Source organism: Parus major, chromosome 1 (genome assembly GCF_001522545.3).
Source record: "Parus major isolate Abel chromosome 1, Parus_major1.1, whole genome shotgun sequence".
Taxonomy (NCBI): domain Eukaryota; kingdom Metazoa; phylum Chordata; class Aves; order Passeriformes; family Paridae; genus Parus; species Parus major.
In genome coordinates, this window is record NC_031768.1 from 94,240,736 (window position 1) to 94,262,828 (window position 22,093).

Genomic DNA, 22,093 nt, shown 5'->3' on the forward strand with positions numbered 1-22,093 from the left:
CAAATTACCTTCTGCCAGAAAGGCAGGACCTTATTACAGTAAACATCACTGAAATGGTGCTGGTATGTAGAACTGTGTATGTGTAGAGAAAGTTAACCACTGAAGTCAGAGGTGTAAAATGGCACTGGGCTGAGTAAACTTCCTTCACCTTTTATTCTTACAAGCTTCTCTTTGTTATATTCAGGTTTAGCATCTTAATTATTTTGAGAAATATTTCTAAAATGAGATCTGTCATGTTGCTAAAAACATGGGAATAAAAATATTCAATTTATAGTGGTAGAACAGTAAATATTCCCATTTTGGCAGTGATAGGATATTTTGGGAAGTGAGAGAGAATACTATAAAAACAATATTTTTTTTTAACCTGCTATCACAAAACTCACCTTGAAATATTTATAGAATTACCACACAGTAACGGTACTTTGGCTGCATCAAGTCTGCTGAGGGCAGCAAAAGAAGTATGGGCCTAACCTATATTGTCAGGAAGACAAAAATAAGTTGCTTTTGTAGATTCCCATTTAAACCCAGGGAAGAAAGGGCTCATCTGCATTTAAGCAAGCATAGAATAAGCAAAATCAGAATATTTAGGAGAGACTCATGCAGTAAGAAACTTTTCCTGTTTTTTTAAATTATACCAAAACATGTACTTACACAAAACTAATGCCACTGCTAAGACAATACTTTCACACAGGTTCACACTGTGAACCTACTAATTAATTTACTAAGTTTCAGTAGAGAGAAGGAAATCAAAAGCCAGAAGCATAGATATTCACCTGGGAGGCACATGGATCTCATGTGATAGAGTGAGAACTGAGATATGAATGTATGAACTAGATCAGATTAATAAACTGTAAAACATAAAAGCCAGGGAAAACCCCCAACAGTTTTGAAAAACACCCTCAAACAAACCACCTCAAAACAAAACAAAAAACCTTCACCATTCATTCAGACAAGAAGGTGTGTGACTTTCCACACAGAAAATTCTGGCCTATCCTGAAACCCAAAACTTAGAAAATTCTGGTTTGGGTTTTTACCTTTTGTAAAATAACCATATGCAAGACTGAAACCAAACAGATGGAGACTCCTTCTCTTGTTCTAAAATACCTCACTTGAGCTATTGCCTGTGGGATTTACAGTAACATGTCATGCATGCAAAAACCCATTTGTTTCACAAGTCTGAATATCCTACCCTCCAGTTTCATGAATGTCTCCGTGACAGATGAAGCTGGGAAGGGCCACCCAAAGTTGCCAGTGTTCCTCCCAGGAACAGCCTGAGCTTACGGAGGCTGCACATTTTGTCCAATGTCTCACCAGGAGTCCCAGCCAATTCAAGGCCAAACAGGGCAGAGAGAGGGGAAAAGGCACCTTTACAAATTTCAACAATATGTACCTTTCTACAACAGGCATCTCTACAAATTTCAGGGAAACTGGTGTCTATGGAGAGTTCAGAGATAGCCACAGTGAGGAAAAACTGAAATTATCAACTGAAACACTGAATTATCCAGCTACATAAATGTCTACAGTCCAGGTAGTTTCAAGATATTTGGGAAAAGGATGACTTTGGACACACAGTTTCTAAGACAGGAACATTTTTGTTTCATGTAGCACTATTTCATGTTTTTGCTTCAGATAATGCTGCAATTACAGAGCAATTATACAATGGAGTCAATTTACATCAGCTGAATAATAAATAACAAACCATGTTTATAATAGTAATAAATATTAAATTCAGTAGTAAATTTAATATTAATAAATATTAAACTACAAACACTGTACTAAATAATGTTAGCTATTTCTTATGCTCATAAAAAGAGAAAATTCTACACTTGGAAAGTAGATTTATATAATTGAAATTAGAGCAGCTGAGTTTTATTTCTGTTTACTAATAAAAATCTGTCATACAGATAGTGCAAGATCCACATTTTTTTGTTTAGCACGAGAAGCAGATTGAATGGCATTGCAGAGTTTACCTCTTCTAACACTTAGACCTAGCTGATGCTACAGTGACATCTCATCACATTTTTCAGCAAAAATCTTTCTTGAACTGATCCTTGTAAATAATTTTCACTATTAGTGACTAATTACTAAATAAGTATGAAACATTTTATGTTTCAAGGTACCTTAGAAAGAAAGATAAAACAAACCTAAACCCAAGGGAGCATACAGAAAAAAACCCCAAACCCTATCAGTCTTAGAGGCTATTCAACTAATTGTGTGAAATTCCCCTCTACCCTCTATTCCCAGCAGCAGAAAGCTAATGACATTCTAGGTATTTTACTTTTGATTCCTCTTTAACCTTTAGAACCCATGAAAATATGGGTTCAGAAGGTAGAGGAGGAATTAAATATAATTGATTCCTCCAAAGTGCTGTCACACAGCAGCAGCACATCGAAGCTACAGTTCACCTGCAGCTTGAGAGTCCTTCTCCCACTGCAATGAAACCCTTGGCTTCACACTGTGGCCTCATGGCAGGGGCAGCATCTCACTGAGAATACAAATCATCTCAAGTATGTCCAGGGTCTCACCTACTTGCTCCAGGAACTGTACACTTGTAATGTTATAAATATACTGTCAACTTCCAAGACTACCATCAACTTGGTGAAATGCCAGACCACAAACTAGGAGAGCTGAATTCCTGCGGAGGAGAGAAAAGAAAGGTTTAGCAGAAGTTGTTTCAAATTATTACCAGAGAGAAGGACAAAAAATCAGTCCACGTCTCAAAGTACTGATTTCTGAGCTGGAAGCTTTGTGGCATCCAGGCCTTCATTTCAAATTGCAAAAGACACACCCAGTTTTGCCAAAGAAATGTTGTGTGATGCATCAAGGAGCCCAAACTCTTGATTTTCTCATGGATCATCACAAAGAGGTCTACTACCCAGCTATCTGAAGAATCCTATTTAAAACAAAACTTGACATCTCTGAAGAGGAGCATACATTCCTAAACACATATTCCTAATGTGAAAATTTCAAATATGTTCAAGGTGAGCATCTTATGCTTTCATGCTGTGCACTGTGAATGTGTGTCCCTTAAACTGCCCAACATGTGGGAAAACACCACCTAAGACTTAGTAGGAGATGGGGTGAGATCAGTTAATCTAGACAATAGGCTTAACTTGAGCTCAAGGCCACAAAACCAAGAACTAGTCACATGGCACCTTTCTCTACTTTTCTCCTGGCACAAAATCCGGTGGTGGGGGGGGATGTGTGTGTGTTTATCTGTACACCTGTAGCTTGAGACATGACAAGAATGAAGACTGGATCACTAACTCACACACACTGATAATGAAATTACAGACAAGTGATATAGATATATTCTTCACAAGAACCTGGTTAAAACCTCCCACAGAGACTCAGCCTTTTAAAGATGACTGTAAGCCTGCACAGATGCAAAATGGACCTGGGAAGATCTTAGCTACCACACTCATACATCCTGCAAAACACGACAGGATTGGAAGGGGAAGGAGGAGGAGGCAACAGATGGTGGAAATTTCACATTACCTTTACTGTGAGCAGAGTACCATGACAACCCTAAGACAGTTCAAAAGGCATTTTACTGTCTCAAAAGAGGCTCCCTATAGCCAAGGGATGAGGAATCTGGCTTGTGGTCAGATGAACATAAATGACAACCAGCACAAAAATTATGTCCAACTCTCACCCATGCACTTTTCCTGTCTGGGAGTGTTCCCATCCTTGGCTGAATCCAGACTTTCTTCCCATTTGAGTTACTGCTGTTCTTGCAGGATCCCCAAGAGCTTCAGAGACCAAAATTTGACAAGATCCTGTGAATGAGGAAACAGGCTGCTAATTTATTTTCTTTCTGCTTCTTGACTTCCTGCAACTCTGCATGCCAACAGATGCATCAGGATACACAGGTAAACACTTTTGCATCAGTCTCCCCAGAAAAAAATGGCTTAATCTTGTCATTTCCCTGCCAGGATGAAAACACTTATCCCAGATTCCCTGAGTGAAGAACCTGTTAAAGGTGTCTCTTTTCACTAAATGACCATCCTATGCACCACAACAGCACAAAGTCTACTGAGAACAAGAGCACAGTTCAAATGAGATAGCTGGTCATGGCACAAACCATCCCTCTGAACAGAACATCCCGCTGGATAGAAGCCACTTCAAATGGTTTTCAGGAAAACACTAATGCAGTCTACCCAAAAGGCTGTTTTCTTTGGAAGTGGGGAAGATCTACCACAAAGCAACAAATTTCCACTTAGGGGAAGAATGAAAGTCCTAAGCACATTTTGTCAGAAGACACCAGTTCCAGGAAAGCTTTAGTGATGCTGTGAAATGGCCATATCCTGGGATTCTAATAATTAAAAAGACTTTTTCATGTTTTACCCCAGCTCAGTAGCTGCATATGCTGGCCTAAAGGCCACACCAGAACTGCAAAAGAAGAACAAGATAAACCTTTGTGGGACCCCTTTTCTTCTTGCCCCAGTCCACACTTAGAGTGATGGGAAGAGGATTGTAGACCTCTTCGCAGAAGACATCATGTGCTTTGCACTCACCCATGACATTGGTATGCCAAGCAATCAGATCTCAATGCCTTTTAAAAGTCAGTCTGTTGGTAGGAGTCCTATCCATTTCAGCAAATCAAAAGCACTGCCCTTTAAGGGATACTAAAAACCAGAGTGACATAATTCCTTGCTTAGTCACAGATTTTTGGAAGAAGCAGCAAGTTCTTAACAATTCTGGGTCCTTACCCTGGGATTAATGAAATATGAAGTCCTGTTAGGGATTTTGTTAGCTCATAAATCAATCACTGACTAAAAATGAAAACACTAAAGGTGAAAATAGATGCCAAAGTATCTCTTAAAACGCTTAGATGAAGTTATCTCTGAAGGATATTTCAGTCTTTCCCACAAAAGTGCAGGGATTTCAGAACCACCTGCTAATTCACTGCTGCCAAAGAGACAAATGCAGTTTAATTTCCTTCAGAATGATTGAGAAGGTGGAGACGAAGTTAACATCACAGAAACATTTGGTCCTTTATTCACCTGTCTCTCAAAGAAAGTATATTTTGACACTTCAGATTGCTTGTTAATCACCAAGAAAAGACAATACCTCCTTTATATGTAGAAGGACAGCATTCAGTTCAGAGATGAGCAAGATCTTGAAAAAACAGAATAGAAGAGAAACAGTAAAAAGAACATGAACACTAAGAATAGATGCAAACTTCGCTGAGTCTCTAACTTGCAACTAATTGATTTACCAGAACATTTCAGTATAACCCAATCTCAGTCCTCTTAGAATCTGAACCCAGCCTACCAAGCTGCCCAAATCTGATGAGCTTGGGTACCATCACATTGTCACTTCAAGCAAGATACCAGTGCAAAACCTTCTGTAAGACAGGCAGCTCATAATGTGAAGGAAATCACAACAGTGCAGAACACAAGTCTTGTGCTATTTCATTAGCACAATTAAGGAAAACTAATCTCTGTTAAATACCCACAGCATAGTGGTCTGTGATTTCTAGAGATGTGATGTGACTTCATGACCTGGATTCTCCCTTTCAATCTTCTTTTAATTTTGATGTAAACAATGGTACATAATGCATCTTATGAAATGCTGGCAAATATCTTTGCTTCTTCTGTTTATATAGCTACAATCCCTGCTGTTTAGTTATTGAGCCAAAACACATGAAAGATCACAAGCTCAACGCACAGACACACGATCAACTCATTTTTAGCAATTGTTGTTTACTGTTTTCTAAGGCAATTTATATTGTCATCCTGGTGATACAAAGAAAAAGGGCTTAAACTATACAAAAGTTTGCCACAAGATGCAAGAGTCAGCTCTCCAGGAGAAATCACAGAACCTCTGTAAATTACAAACTCTGTTACAAGAAGGAACACTTTTTTGTTTTTTGCAAGACAGCTTTCTTGTACACAGATGCCATCATAGAATGTAAGTGTTGGTTGAGACAGATATGCAAAAAGACAAATTTTACATTCATTAATTTAATCTTAAGAACCTGGGCTCACTGTTTTGAGTGCCACAAACAACATTTATGATATCATAAATTTTATGGGTCAATTAACATTTTTACATTGTGGAAAAAAAAGCCATTTGGAAACAAAATAAAATGTTGCTTACCATTAACCCTTCAAGAACATGTAAAGAGCTGCTTGAAACAGAAAATAACCCAATGTACCAAAACACACTGGTGAAAAATTTCAAATTATGCTACTTCTGTATTAAATGTTGTATTAAATGTCTCATTACAGTCAGCCCAGGGTCTAATAATATTACAGAAAACTAGCACCCTCTAGAACAGAATGGGTGTTTTTTCCGTTTTGTTACATGGTGCAAGCGCTTGAGTAGCTGATATTCTGTCCAAAATGTCAGGTATGTTTTGAAGGTGAGTCCCTTGGTTGGTGGCACATCCAGGGAGTCTGGCAATTTGAAGGTGGTAAGGAATTCAGGGGAGGTGGATAGGATGTGTGATTTTGTCATTTTCTGAGGTCCTGCTTTGCTTGCTACACCAGTAGTTTACACTGTGCATTTGAAGATTTAAATTGCCTTTCTGTTACACATACCTACCTTCTCTGACAACCACATTAGCACTAACAGCCTTCTGTAGACCGACAACAGTATAAATAATATTGCCTGTCAGTGTACAGGTAGTAAGACAGTTTAAATAAATCAACTGAGAAAGAATATGTCAATAAAGCAGGCTACTAATATCAGTGCTTGAGCCTCTCGTCAGCTACATTCAGGTACCATTAAAAAAGTGCTCGAAGTGTTCCTTAGTGTTTCACTTCAACCTCTAACAATTCACATTAATTGCTTAATTTGATAAATACTTGCATTAGCAGATTCAATAGTAGGCACTGGCATTCAGGAATGTCAGAACAAAACACAGGTGAAGTGTAAGAACTCTCAAGAAGAAAAGGAAAAACTCCATCCTGGGAGACTGAAAAGATGCCACTCTCCATAGGAGCACAGCCTGTCTGGCGAGTCAGCGGCCTTCCCAAGGACCAAGTGCCTTTTGCCAGTGCAATAAGGACTGATCTACCTGATTGGGAAGTAGGCATGACAAACCTAAAAGGGAGTCACAGTTAACTCTCTGCAGCTATAAAAACTGGGTGGTGGCACGTGGCCTTGAAGTCAACAGCATACATACAGTGCAAGAGTAAATGCAGGGGAGGTTGTCCTTCTTGGACTGTTTTTCCAAGTTCAGGATTTCCAGGCACATCCAGTTCCAAAAGCCTGAAAAGGTATGACGCTCTTTCTCATACAATGCTTTCCCTTTCCTTCCACAAGAAATGCCATATTGACATTTGCTGTCAACAAGTCTGATAGTAGCTTGATGTCCAGTTTATAGCACTGCTGCAACTTGCATGAATGAAGGGGATTTCTTGGACTGTTTATGCATCTCATAGAGTCCTGTGCTTGTGGTGTTAAAGCCCACAGAGAAGCTCAGAGTACATCTGGGTTACTTGATTAAGCTCACAACTCCTGCATTTGAACTTAAAAGCATGAGCCTTTAACTGCACACAAAAACCAAGTAGGCATCCAGTATGTTACACTTGAAGAAAACCAACAGCCTTCTCCCCAAGTAATAACAAACTGTAAGCAGGAGGCAAAAGGTGAGTATTCTAATAAACACACCACAGTGAATAAAGAGAATCTGCATTTGACTGAAAGACCAGGATGAACAGCAACTAAAACTAATCATCACCAGCTAACATTGCTGCCAGCCTGCTATGAACAACTCTTGGTTTCCTACATGCACTATAATAAGCTCCCATCCTAACCTGATGTTGTTAATGCTTCACAAAACAGTTTCCAGTGCACACTGCCATGCAAATCTGATATGCCTTAGTTTTCTGAGACATGGAGAAACAAGTTTTTCTTATTAATGAGTGCTTCAAATCACGCTAGAAGAGACCTCAACATTATAGAAAATGTCACTTTCTTTTTTTGTAATGTTTTTGATTAATTCACCCCACTCTCAGTCATCATCCATTATGAAGCAAAAGCTACTTCCACCTCCTCTGTTCTTGCAGAAAACCAACAAAAGGAAATGTTCTTAGCATTCAATGGAAAGTTACCACAGTTAAGGATTGCAGCCACAGAGTTTAAGATTTAGAGTCAGAATCTGGTGGAAAGGAGTAGGGGAGGAGGTTCCTAAAGAATTTTATCAGAGAAAGAATTGAGGCAAAAAATCAGCTAGGAAATCATCTAGTACCTATCATAGACCATAATGATTTTTCTGGACTTTTCAGCAATTAGTTTGGCAGTTAAATAAGAAAAATTGTGCCTTATTTGTATTTGGAACATGTTGAATTTCACGATATTTGAATCACACGATCAGTCTATTGTTTGCTAGATGGTACCCATGACCACAATTTTCCAGCAGAGGTGGACTATAATCCATTCATTCCTTAATCTGAGTGGCGATAACCAAAACACGAGTTCCTGAGGTTAATCAATATTTACACAATGTTAGTCATTTATCTGCAAAGGCATTAGAGTATGTTTCCTTAACAGTGGCACTTCAAAGGGGGCCTAGCTAGGAAAAGTCTCCCTTTTACCAGGTACTAACACCTCTAGAGTGTTGGACTCAAGCACTAAAGAAGCAGCAAGGTTTTATACTGCATGGTTTTAAGAGTGGACAAGTGATGATCTCAAAGGGGTTTGGTTCTGGTGGTGGTGTTGGGGAGGGAGCATTTACAGTGCTGCTCACTTCTTGCAGTCTGGGTGTGTTTGTTAGTCCCTGTATTTTGCCAAACATGGATAATGCAGCCTGCATAGCTCGTAGTAGTGGAGGACTGCTTTTGTGCTCTCCCTTGGAAAGACAAAGGAAAACAAAATACAGTATGGGCTGGAACACTATGAAGTGGAACAGAAAGAGCTTCCTAGAGAAAAGCTTTTGAACCTAAATCCTCCTCAGCATAGCAAATACCTACCTGAAAGGTGAGGAAGGTCTTGTCACAAAACAGGAAACGTGGTCTGCAGTATGCACCCAGTGGTGCTGCTAAAGATGATGCCTTTGAAGTATCAAGGAGGGAATTGTTAAAATGGTGTAAGACCAGTAATGACTCACTTCACTACAGACATCCAGTAAGGATCACAGCCCAGTCTGATGGTTGGCACAAGGTTGTCAGCTTTTGTCAAATGACAAACAGCCTTGTGCGGACAGGAGAACTACCATTCTGGAGGGAATAACACCCACCATCAATTATACTAATGGTTTTGTAGCCTCTGTTAGCTAAAACAATTACTTTTCTCTCCAATTTCCTTCAGCTTCAGAGATAGAAACCATGCATTCCAGAAGTAATAGCAACGAAAGCCCAACCAGACCAAAGCTGAGCCAGCCAAGGGCGAAAGACCACCACAAAGAAGAGGTTGGTTACAGTGGGAAAGGAAATGCACAAACACGGCAGAAAGAGAAGGACGATGTAGCCCAAGCCAGTACCATCCTGAGAAGTCCAAAGGCAGAGAAAAAACCAAAAAGTTCTGCCAAGAAAAGGGAGGATCTCTCTCGTGATGACTTGCTATTTCTTCTCAGTGTCCTTGAGGGTGAATTACAGGTAATGAATTGTTCTACTTCATATTCCAAATTAAAAGACACTCCACCCTCCACCCCCATTTCCCCTCCACCCACCACAAACACATGCTGCTTTTATGTTAAGGGAACACCTTACACAATCCATACAAGACAAACATGAACTGCAGCATACAAAAACACCCCAAAAATGCAGCTATTAGAGCTATCAGACAGGAAACATGATCTTTATACCACAAGTAACTCTCAAAGCAGACAGCTCATAAAACTTTCTAGCTGTTCTGCCCCCTTTTAAGTCTCTTGAACACAAAGTATTTGTCATTATACAGCTGATACAAAGAACATATTACAGACCTTTAAGATATTTTACTTAATTATGTCTTATCCTCCCACTCCTATGAAGTCACGAGCTTTTAGTCCCTATAAAAAGTATGTGCCACTTCACAAAAAGTAACTCATTTAACAGTATTCTAACACTTTTTGCTAGAAAAATCAAAATAGCCATTTTATTTCCCATAATATAAAGCAAAAGCGTTACATGCTGCTTAGCCCACAAGTTACTGGATTTTAAGAGTGTTTTTCTACCTAGAAAAGGAACCATCTGTCAAGTGGTAAATGATGCCTAACCTGGTCAAACGTAATTTCAGGAAGTGGGAACCAGATTTCCAGTGAGCAGGGAAAATATTTCTGTGGCAGGCTTATTGCACAGAAGCAGTGACTTTAAAACTACACAAGGGCAGAGGAAAAAGCAAACTGGCCAAAGGGGACTAAATGGGTGCAGCACATGGTGTCAGAGTTTATTATCTAGACAGTACCTGGGTAGTTCTATTCTTAACATATGTGTGTATGTTTATGTAATAATACAGACATGCTTAACAGAACACACATGTGATATAAATATTTAATAGCTGCACCAATCTTTGAGGGTAGATCCAAGGCAAACTTCTACGGATTGTTTCATTAAGCAAACAGAACAATTTCCATGTTTGCAAAACACTTCTCTCCTGCCCACTTGGCCTTTCTTAATTTAGGTTAAAATTCAGATGTCGCACACTTTTATATATTTACTTATATTATACACACACTCTTCATTACACATGCATCATATCAATATAAAAATATTTAAATATATATATATACACACACACACATATATACACACACGCACCTCAATTATTAAAGTTTAAAGCTGGAATAGGGAAATAAGAATCTGGAATGACATGAACGTTTTAAATCACATCTGAAATTTAAAAGGAAGCACCACTATGAATGAAAAATATAAGAAGTCTTCTTTTACCCCTTATTTTCCACCTCCTGTAATGCCAAGTCAAACGACTGAAGATCAGCTGTCAATCCAACCATAACTAAGTTTTTAATTTAGATGTCATTCCTTTCCAAATTCCAGAACATTCAAGGTGTACAAAGATCACCCTTCTATTTTTTTTCTGCAATGCTAAGGATTAGAAATAGACTTTCTCATATTTTAACACTTGTTTAAACAGTCATACATGGGGATACAGAAGTCTTCCAGCCAAAAAGAGTCAGACTAAAGGTGTTACTGTGGCCTGGTATATCCTTCTCTCCAATCCCTGTCCTTCCTTCCTATTCTATCCTTCTAGGATTAGAACATACTTGTTTTTAACAGAGATAACTGCAGACAGCAGATGTTTGAGACAGCTCATGTAGTTTGTATCAGTGCAATGGAGGCAAGGGGCCATCACCAGAGGATGTGGAGATGGGGAAAAAAGCCCAAGAGGGACACACCTGTAGTGGGTTTAAACTACTGAACCCATCTACATCCATAATATACCGAATGTACAACACTTTCAGGCTTCAAGAAACATCCCACTATCCTGCACTAACAAGTCAATTTCTATTAGTACAAGCCAAACTTTGCCCTGAAACTTTGTCTTCTGAATGCTACACATTGGTCCAGAAACAGTAAAATTATCTAATCATTAAAGAAGTACCTAAGCTCTGATGAAGGGTCTGAAGACCCTGGAGTTTATGTTGAACTAATAAAATACAAAGACCAATAATTCCCTCATGCTTTTCAACTGTCTTCACATTACTGACTGTTTTGGGTCACTTTATATATACAGTATTATTTTAGAAGTTTTTAAGTTTTCTTAAAATCAAAAGCAGAGAGCTAACCTGTAAACACATATATACAGTTTAACAAGATAAAGCCTTACTTTGTGTTTCTGCAGGCTCAAGATGAAGTTATAGGAGTACTTAAGGCTGAAAAAATTGACTTAGCTTTGCTTGAAGCACAATATGGCTTTGTTACTCCCAAGAAGGTGTTAGAGGCACTCCAGCGAGACGCTATTCAAACAAAGGCTGAGCAATGGCAAGAAGATATCTATGAAAAGCCTATGGGAGAGGTAAGAATGAGTAATTGATATTTAACCATAGTTCCAACTAAATTCAACAGAAAATCTCTCACCCACTGCTGGAGAAGGAGGCAAATGAGCTCTAAATCTGGAATGGAACATGAGAGTGAGAGCAGAACAAAGTCTAGGGTCCAGCTGGGACCTGAATCTAATGATCCTAAATTATACTTCAGACTGGGGGCTTTATACATCAACAGACACATTTTTTTCTAATTCAAACCATCTTCTTTTTCTTCTTCCCTTTCTGGAATCCACATTCCCAGCTCATGCAAGCAGAAACCTCACCAGTCCCCACTTGTCTCACGGTCCCATCTTACCAGTGGCTGCCGGGGCCCACCCTGCAGCAGTGACACAGCTGTGCACCTCTGCATACCCCTGCTCCCATTAATTCAGGAGCAGTCATGGGGATACCTGCTTGGTCTGCAGGCTTACTATAATGAGCTGGCATTAGAAACTTCATCCAGGAAGAAATCTAATAGTCTCACATTATACCTAAGTAACCTTTAGTTTAATTACACTGCAGCAGCAGCTGCCATACTTTCTGAACAAAGTTATCTGATTTATTTTTGCCCTGAAATGCAAATCACTGGATATTAAAACACCTTCACATCACATTGTGGTTTTTTTATCCCAGGTAGCTGTCTCCAATTCAGATAAATATTTTTAACATACTGCTCAGTATAGATAAACATCACAAAATAAAAGCAGAAATTATGAATAAAATTCTCCTACCAAGTGTTTTTTCCAAGCTTTTTGAACAGAAATGTACCTAAGGACAGAGAGATAATTCCAGACAAAATTATGTCAGGGAAAAGGTCAACTCTTATTTCAGAAGCTCAGAGGTTAAAATCTCTGGATATAATCCGAAACAGATAAAGTTCATCTGTGAAGCTTAATTTATTTTAGAAGACTGTGGTATTATGTCACAGAAACTTTGAGCACAAATGGAAATGATTTGAGGAGAAGTCCAAAACAGTTTGAAAACATAAGCTCTGGCTGTTACTTTGTGTAAGTTTATACATACTCTTTCCTTCTTACTCTTAATGGCAGAGAAATAATTTCTAGCACTGCTGGATCTGGCAATTTCAAAAGGCAAAGGTAAACATCCTGAGAGCAACTGAAATGGGAGAAGGACCACTGCCACTTCTTGGTCTTGGTAAACCAAAAGATGCCATAATAGGCATGCATTCCACAATTTCAGTTTCAAAATCTCCCTGAATTATGTCAAAGATCCATTTTGTTGGTTTTTTTGTTTTGTTTTTTTTTGGGTTTTTTTTGTATTTTTCAACCACACATAAAGACCAAAGGAGAAGTAGAAGCAGCCACAAAGTCCAGGAACAGACCATTAAAATTCCCCCCTTTGCTACTAGGACAATATACCTTTGTACCTGCATGTGCATCTCACCCTTGAGAGTTTTGCCTGGTAGCTCTGAACACAGAGACTATCTTCCCAAAACTCAAGTGAAATTACAATTAATTTCAGAAGGCAGCTGAAAGATTTCCAGTCCTTTACCATTTTCTCACAATTCTCTTACCTATTCTAAACAAAGTTTCTTGGCAAATTTGATTAAGAACGTAGTGGGAAAATTTTGTGACTGGACAACTTTACTCACTGGGAACAAGATTAATAGGTGAAGAAATGTAGCAAATTAGAAAGCAGTATTAATACATTCTCCTCTGCAAAACCTACGAGAAGTGTGACAGACCAAAACCATTTCTTCTTTGGCCATGAGGAGATATTAAAATTTTTTTTGAAAACAGGCTTTTTCAATCAAACTTGCTCTACAGCTATTTCCTTCTGCAACCTAAAAAATGTCAGATAAGATTACTGTTAGCACTCACATTTGAGGGACATAAAATAAATTACAGTTTTATTTTTGGTTTTGTTTCTGACTAAAAGGCCTGAAAAGGTTTCCATTTTTGCGTGGTTTATAAACTTAGATGTAGTCAGTTTGTGTGAAAAAAAATCTGGTTTTGGATCAATCATCACTTCTCTTGAATACACAATGAAGTGTATTCAACATTCTAGTAAATGCAGAATAACAGTATAAGAATAATTCTCCCTGGTTCAAAAATAAACAATCTTTTTTAAAAGGAATCCAAAAAATCAGAGAGGATGATGTAGGAAAAGAGATAAAGATAAAAACACTATAGAATTTGTGGTGTCTTTTTCTCTTCTTTTCATGGCATCAGAAAGCAGATTCTGCTTTCTAACTCACAATAATACAGCCAAAGATTAAAAAAAAAATCATGTGCCTCACTGTTCAAAATAGGACGAACCTCCTACCACTCTGAGAGCTCCACTAAAAGAAGTGAAAGGAGAAAAAGCTTGTATTTTGCATCCATCAGGGATGATTAAAGATTGAATCCATTTGTGAAATCCCACTGCCAATCACCTTGGGGAAAGATGCACCCTCACCAGTATTTTACAAAGTCTGTTTGTGTCCTCACAACATCTGGTAAGTGTTGGTCAAAATTTTCCAAGGACCACAGCTGCAGGGCACCAATAAGTCAGTCACAGGAACAGACTGAAACAATAGTGCTGACAAGGTGGCATTCAGGAGAAGACCACCAACGTATCTGCATGGAAATTTGGCACAGCTAGGGCTGAAAAAGGCTGGGGAAGAAGTGCTCCCATAATCTCTGGTAATCCTAAACTCAGGATTGTACATTTATAAACAATGATTTTGAGGATATTATTAACAGGAATAATATTACACTGAATTTAGGATAAACTGTATGTAACTGATGTAACTACCCTGGATTTTCTTCTGGCACACCACCAAACACAAAACAATCTAAAAACAGAAAGACGAAGAGTTCAGGTCTGATGTAATGGATATGAGATACACCATACTAGTTTGACTTCAGTCAAGAGCTAGTGGCAAAATGTAGTTAAACTATTAAATTTGTGTGAATTTTTAGCTTGTTCAATTATTCACAATTACGTAAGGCTATGCCTCTGATTTTCCATTGTATTGTACAGCATGTTCAAGTATTAATTCTAGCAAAAAGCCCATATGGTTAGCAAGAACAAAACAACAAATCACTTAATTAAGATTTTTATCACTTTAATTTTCAACAGAAGACATTTATACTGCTGCTTATTAGTCCTCTGTGTTTTTTAGCTAAGAACTGTGTAGGCTGAGTAAACTTGTGTGCATGCATATAAATGGATATTTCTGCATGGGCAGATCTATCATTTGGCCAGAGCAATCTCAGGAACCTGGGGCTGTTGGAGACGCTTCTGTGTGAGGATCTCACACCAACGGGGGTTCACAGAACTTCTCTCTCTTCTCTGCTGGAGACGTGGGAGTCAGCCACAAGACCTCACAGGGAAAATGCAAGAGTCAGATTTGCTCCCCAGGGAGGTGCCCTTTGTCCCTCTGCAGGGACGTGCAGAGGGACACAACATTTTCTCAACAAACCACACGGGCCAGCAACCAGTCCCAGGCTCTGCCCTGCGTGGTCCTGCAGGGAGGGAAACGCTGTGTCACAAGGCCAAATGGCCATTCCTGTTATGTACCTCACCTGCAGATCTCAAGTGTGTGCATTAATTGTGATGTAGGATTGCTCTCTCTCCAATTCTCCTCTTTATGACCCACCTGTACCGGGAGATAGTCCCAGCACTTCTTCCCTTCCCTCCCAAGCTCACACTCTCCACCTTGTTCCCAGCCAAAACAGCTAAATGCTCACAGTAGAAATGATTTGGCAGCATGCTTAAAAGAAACAGAAAAGCATCTTCTAGTCCCAGCAACAGGAGAAAACTGCAACATGCAAACTGCTTTAATGCAGCAGCTTATAAACTTTTCTCTTACTCTTTCACGTGAGCAGGTCTCCCCAAGACACTATTCTTCTTTTTCCCTTTAAAATTATTTGTTCCAACTCCCTGCCTGGAATATACACCTCACCCATTCCAAACACCAGCTTGCAATCCAAAATGTTGTAATCTCAACAATGACAAATGTGCTACTGTGAAATGTCGAGTATGGAGAGCTGCAAAACAAAACCCTGGAATTAATAACTTCTATTTTCGCATACATGCTGCATTACTGCTTGAATTAACTTCTTGTAGCCATTCAGCAAGTACTCCAGAGCAAACAAAATATACAGAACATATGAAACCCTCCTGGCAGGTCCCACATCCTTTACACTGAACAGTGCAAGAAGCAGGACTATTATATACTTGGTTAATGTTGTTTGGCTGATGACTAACCCTCATCTCAATCAAGCATTCACATGTTCAGATCATCTCATTTATGATCAGCTTGTAACCAGAAATGTCAGCGCTTTCTTATGACAGCAATTGACATATCCCCTCAGATTTTTTACATATACCTTCAAAGTGGTGGTCCAATCCACATAAATGCCTTTACTTTCTTAACCCCACCCATGCAGCCTGCCTGACCTCACACTGAAGGCTGAGACCAGCAAGGCTGATGCCCAGCTCCTATCAATTTAAGCAAAACAGAGCCAAAGTTGCAAGCAGCACTACACCACAACTTTGTCAAAAAGCAGGAGCCAGATTGCTTTCTGACAACAGTGTATATTCACCTGGCAGTATCATATTTAAAAAGACAAGGATTAGAAACTTAGGTGATGGCACTTCATGCATCTGTAATACTTGTCCCAAAAACCCCTCAGAAATCCTGGGTGGTGGGAAGGTTGATAAATCATTTTTCTGGTAAGTTAGAAGCTAAATAAAATATTCAATTTTTTAAATTTCCACTTCTGGTAAAATAAGGGAGAGTGTGAAGAAATTAAAATGGACAGTTTTCCTCAACCTGACCTTTTAAGGCAATCCAGTTTTCAACTGCTTTAAGAGATATAGAAAGCACAGCCAAAAGATTCCTGTATAAGGCGACTCTTGGTTACTAAGAGAGATTGCATATGCAAGGGTTTAGGTAAGAAATGTTTTTCCAGGGGAGGTCCTGGAAATCAGGATCATGATTCCAGAAAGCAGTCACCTTGCTAGGGTAAAACATAAAAATTAGTCAACAAGCCTAAAAGAACCCTTAATGAGCTGCTGTAAGAGCACCACAAAACAGCACCAAAACAAATAATTACAGGCTTCTTCATATTTCTTCATCATGCATGAAACAAGCTCAGCTGTGTTACAACAGAAAAGACTCTCTAATGCCATAAGTAGAAAGTGTGGGAAGTTTTAAAAAGTGGTACACATTTTTGTTGGAATATTTTGGATTCAAACCATCTTCAAAGCCTTGTCAATAGCTCCTTTTTCTTTATTCATAGCAGTATCAAAAAAAAAGGTTAACAATTATTTAGAAAGAACATAAGAGAATATATATAGCTTTCAAAAAAGCTGAGATAAGCAGGGGGAGACTTGGAAACCTAAGCAGAAATTGATGATATCCTCACTCATTTAAGAAACTCATGTTTAGGCATTCCAGCTCTCCCTGACGTCATTTCTATTGGTCAAATTGTAAATAAACATGAGGAAAAGATAATTAATCATACTCCCTGGAATTAAATTGTCCAAAACAAGCAGTGGCCCTAAGAATCTGAAATCCCCGTGTTTCTTGTGGCACACAGAATTCCTTGTGGGGAAACATCAGAGAACCAGAACCAGCTTTGCTTCCCACACTGCCCATTTGTGAATTCTTTCCTATTAATAGAGTGAAACACTACAATCAGATTGACCTACTGTGGTTAAAAGGAGACACTGGGCTGTGAGCTCAAAATTTCTATTTTCCAAAAAGGACACAAGGATTCCTATGCTGACCTGATGAGGGAGGCAGTCTCCAGAGGGGAACAAAGTTGCTCACAAACACAGACTCTTCCCAGGTCTTTTGATGGCCTCCAGTGATCCTCCCTGAAACTTCAGCTAGATCACTAATGCCCTAGAAGGAAAACCATGCATGGTTAGATACACACACTTGCACAACTCAGTCACATAGTGAACTCAAAATTGTAACAGAATCCTCAGAATCACAGTTTTCTCTAAGTTTGTGGAGTTATTTTAACAGCATAAGTCTAGTAAACAGTTATGCCAATACCTCTGTAGTTTAGAAAAATTAAAAATTGATTGCCAAAAGCTAAGATGGATTATTTATATTAAAATATCACTATATAGTAATATTTAGAAAAATTTAAAATTTTTCATTGGAAGGGTGGTCAGGTTTTAGAATGGGCTACCCAGGGAAATGGTGGAGTCACCATCCCTGAAAGTATTCAAGAAATTACTGGGCATGGCACTTGGTGCTATGGTTTAGTTGACATGATGGTGGTCAGTCAAAAATTTGACTCAATGAGCTTGGAGATGTTTTCCAGCCTTAGTGATTCTCTGATCAGGTGTTAAGAAGAAATCCTTGAGGAAGGAAGAGGATTTTTATGCTCAAACAGTGCTATAAAGGTGCCATCTGAAAGAAAAACACCTCCTAAAAATAACATGTGAAATCTGTGGAACATAACAGGAAATGCCACCATTAAAAAGAAATACTTCAAACTATTAAAAAATTCAGCACTTTCTTATTCTAGAAACCCAGAGCCATGCTCAGAGTATGTACAAGGGACAGGATTGTTCTGCACTCTTGGCACAACCATGCATTTACTGTGAAACCAGAAAACTGCTTTTTGATTTACCTCTACCTTACAAGAACAATTAAATGCTCTTATTTCCTAGGCAGCTATAAGTGAGGCAGCTATTTCTGTTCAACCAGAAGTCAAGCATCTACTGTGTGAAGCACTGGATGGTGTTTCTTCTGCCCAGACATCTGGTTCTCTACCAAAATGATCAATGAGAGAAGCACAACTTTGGGAACAGTAACTGTTAATTAGTTTTAAAAAATGTTAAGGATCACTCATGGCAGGAGGAAAGGAAAGTGACTGAGGGTCCTGAAAAACAGTACCTTATTGTTCTAATTTGTTTGGATTAGACTGAGATAATTAAACTGATACCAGGTGACCTCTCTACTAGGTTTATTATTATTATATATTATTATTATATTATTAAGCTGCTCTTCTAAAAATTATTTTAGTAGTGAAAGCCCAAGAATGCAATAGTTTCAAAATGTTTCAGGAGTTTTTCCTTTTTTTTTTTTTTTTCCAGCTTGATAAAGTCGTAGAGAAACAGAAAGAAGTTCACACAAGAATGCTGGAACAACTTCTAATGGTAGAAAAAGCACACAGACAGACACTGTACGAACTAGAGGAAGAGAAGAGGAAGCACAGCAAATACATGGAAAAAAGTGATGAGTTTACAAACTTGCTGGAACAAGAATGTGAAAGGTAAGGTTACCTCTTACCATAGTACTATGAAGTATGTATAATTTAACATTGCATCTAAGGATCTCTCTGCTTTCTTATTCTGCATACACTAAAAATCAGACATATTTGTGGAACTGTATTTTGAGGGTTCAGCTGTAAAAACATAACTAATGACTTCTAACAAATACCAATATCTACATCTTCATCAGCCAGCAAGGTAGGTCAAACAGCTGTGAGATTCCTCAGCACTGTTGCAGGATGCCAAGGATGTTACACTGCAAAGAATACAGGGAGCCATGCAGATGTATGATGTTATAACCAACAGGAACAGGTGAACCTTTCAGTGTGTTTTAGAAGCTTGTACATACTACAGTATGTAAGGAACAGAATATGGCATCAGGCATGCAGCCCTTCATGGCAGAAGAAAAAGACATGAGGAGAAATAGATATTTGGACAAAACACAGAAATACATACAGAGAAAACAAAGGCAGAGGATAATTTCCAGAAAGCTTTGAAAGTAAGGATGAAAAAGGTCTCATATCAGGGTTGGCATAAAATCCATAAAAACAACTTTATTTTTTAGGGGTGACCTGAAAGTGCCACAGCTTGTTTAAGCACAGTGTTACAGTTTCAATACCAATTCTCAGAAGAATTAAGAATAATTTAACGTCATTTACCATCTTTAAAAAAAGCCACTTTATACTGTGACTTCTCTGAATCTGCAATAAAACCAAACACATTCTAAGGAAAAATAATATCAAAGAACATTTCCTATTCCCTGTATATCTAGCTGAGAAGATAGGAGAATATTGTCTCAGTTTCCTTTCACTTAGGAACAGATGGAAATGTTTGGGTGTGAGAACGTCAAGCCTATTCTAAACTCACATTATGCATAGATAATTCTTCCTTTGCTTGGCCTGTGTAACATCATGTCCTACGTATTCTGGCAGCATTCAGCCCATGTGCTGCACCTCTGTCCTGCACATCTATCAAACACCGGGCACACAGCCGGATTTACGGCGCTCAGCTGCTGAGGCTGGGGAAGAAAACGCTTTGCTGCTCAGAAAAAATGTGCACAGATGCAGGCAAGCATGGGCACACAGAGAAAAGCACATACTAGGAACTGTTCTTGGGAACCATCATCAATCAGGAACCAAACCCTGAGATCAAGGGAAGTTTTCATTTCTGCTCTCTCCTCAAAATCGGAGATATTAATCTCCTCAAGGCAGAGCTAAACAACTCCCCTTGCCTTATAAGAGTGGCAAAATGTTACATCAATGTACTCACACTGTGAAAAGCTGCACAGAGGAAAAGACTAAGCATTGGAGTAATATTTGTTTTTTAAACAGGATAGGCATGGGATTAAAACTCCCTGTCCCTCTTCTATATCCCTCTATCCCTCTCTGCCCCATCTCTGCTCCCATTCCCAAGAAGACTGTAAAGCATTTACCACTATTGTCTGCTACTTTTAGTTAGGCTGCCCGGAAAATGGTGGGAAGAGGGGGAATGCTGAGGTGCTTAAAGAGCCCCTAGAGGATATAATAATAGATTTCAGATAAAGTCCCAATTTATTTATTTTTTTTCATGTATTTTATGTGGAAAACCTTAAGGGGATGTGATGTCACTTACTGAGCTGATTCCAAATTGTTTGCCAAGTAATGTCACCATCAAGATCTCCACACAGTTGCATGCCATAACAGAAAAAAGAAAGAAAATAAAAACCCAACAAAAAAAACCATAACCAAAAAACACTCACCAAGTTAAGACACAGCTCTTCCTGCATGAGCCTGCCTGACATGGCAAAGTGACCTTTGCTTCCACTTCAAAATTCTTACTCCAATGTACATTTTCTCAGGATGCAAACTTTGCATTTGGATTAAGAACAAATGTAACTCTATGAAGTTTCATACATAAAGCAGTTACATTAATTTTTGCTTACCCCCAACACAAGTGAAAAAAAAAAAAAAAAAGCAGCAGAAAGTATTCACCAATTAACTTATTTTTTTTTTAGCCAGAAGCAATATTCTCCTCTATATCATGGCTATATTGCATTCCAAACAGTATTTCAGGTTCAAAGCAAAATCCCTAACTTTCAATCAGCCAAAGATGTATCTTGTTTTATCAAAGAGCAAGACTACAGTATATGCTAAAGATATCCTTGGAGGATATATAATGTATATAAGCCAATGAAGGTACATTAATAATATGTGACTATGTGATCAAAAGGAAAAACACTTAGAAGTTACGAGACAGTGATGCTGAGATTCTGAAAACTAATTCTTATGGCAAGAATAAAGAAATTATTAATTAGATTCAAGTCTCACAAACTGTTCTGGATATATTTTCACATAAGGCAGAAAAAGCACTTCCTCTCTCTTGCCTGTGTGTTCAGGAAAAACAGAACTAAAGGATTTTTAAATGTAAATTTTAGTGATGAATTTATCAGATGATCATGTTTTACATAAACTAGACAACCCTTCACCTCTACATCCTTTATACTGCCTTATGCCCTTCACCAATGGCATCTCTCATTGAAAGAGTTAATGTTTGGATTGTGCAAAATATAAGAGTTTTGATGACTTGGTAAAAGCTCTTCACCTTAACCGTTCAAGAATTTGAATTTACAGTAAGGCAGCAAGACTGTCCTCAGCAATTGTACATTGTTAGATTTGGGAGGCTAAGCTAATGACAGGAACAGTGAAAATTTTCTAGATATGAGAACCAGATTAGCATTCAATGTTAAACCTTTAGGCATTATAAGCATTTTTCTTGTTGCCAGCCAAAAACTAATCCTCCATAGTCCTGCTGTAGTTCAAAAACAAAGACTGATCTTCAAACTGAACAGTCTCATTCCTTACAAAAGACACTTACCAGCAAACAGAGAATAAAACTATGCTACTGTCATTGTAGTAATTCATCTTCAGTCACACTTTTAAAGCCACAAACGAG

At 38.5% G+C, this 22,093-nt stretch overlaps 2 protein-coding genes across 3 annotated transcripts in view; one reads left to right on the top strand and one right to left on the bottom strand.

Annotated features, from left to right (window-relative positions):
• The window catches only part of CMSS1 (cms1 ribosomal small subunit homolog), a 220,828-nt gene that overhangs the window by 131,810 nt on the left and 66,925 nt on the right, over positions 1-22,093 (bottom strand). The window lies entirely within an intron of this gene.
• FILIP1L (filamin A interacting protein 1 like) overlaps positions 3,771-22,093 on the top strand; it is an 83,448-nt gene continuing 65,125 nt past the window's right edge. The window contains exons 1-4 of one of the 2 annotated variants that reach the window (XM_015621571.3): positions 3,771-3,872; positions 9,262-9,548; positions 11,734-11,907; positions 18,986-19,164. In XM_015621571.3, coding sequence (XP_015477057.1) covers positions 3,845-3,872; positions 9,262-9,548; positions 11,734-11,907; positions 18,986-19,164 — 668 coding nt within the window. In that variant the 5' untranslated portion in view covers positions 3,771-3,844. Of the gene's footprint in view, positions 3,873-9,261; positions 9,549-11,733; positions 11,908-18,985; positions 19,165-22,093 lie in introns of those variants that run through there. The other variant, XM_019006094.1, reaches the window with a different exon arrangement.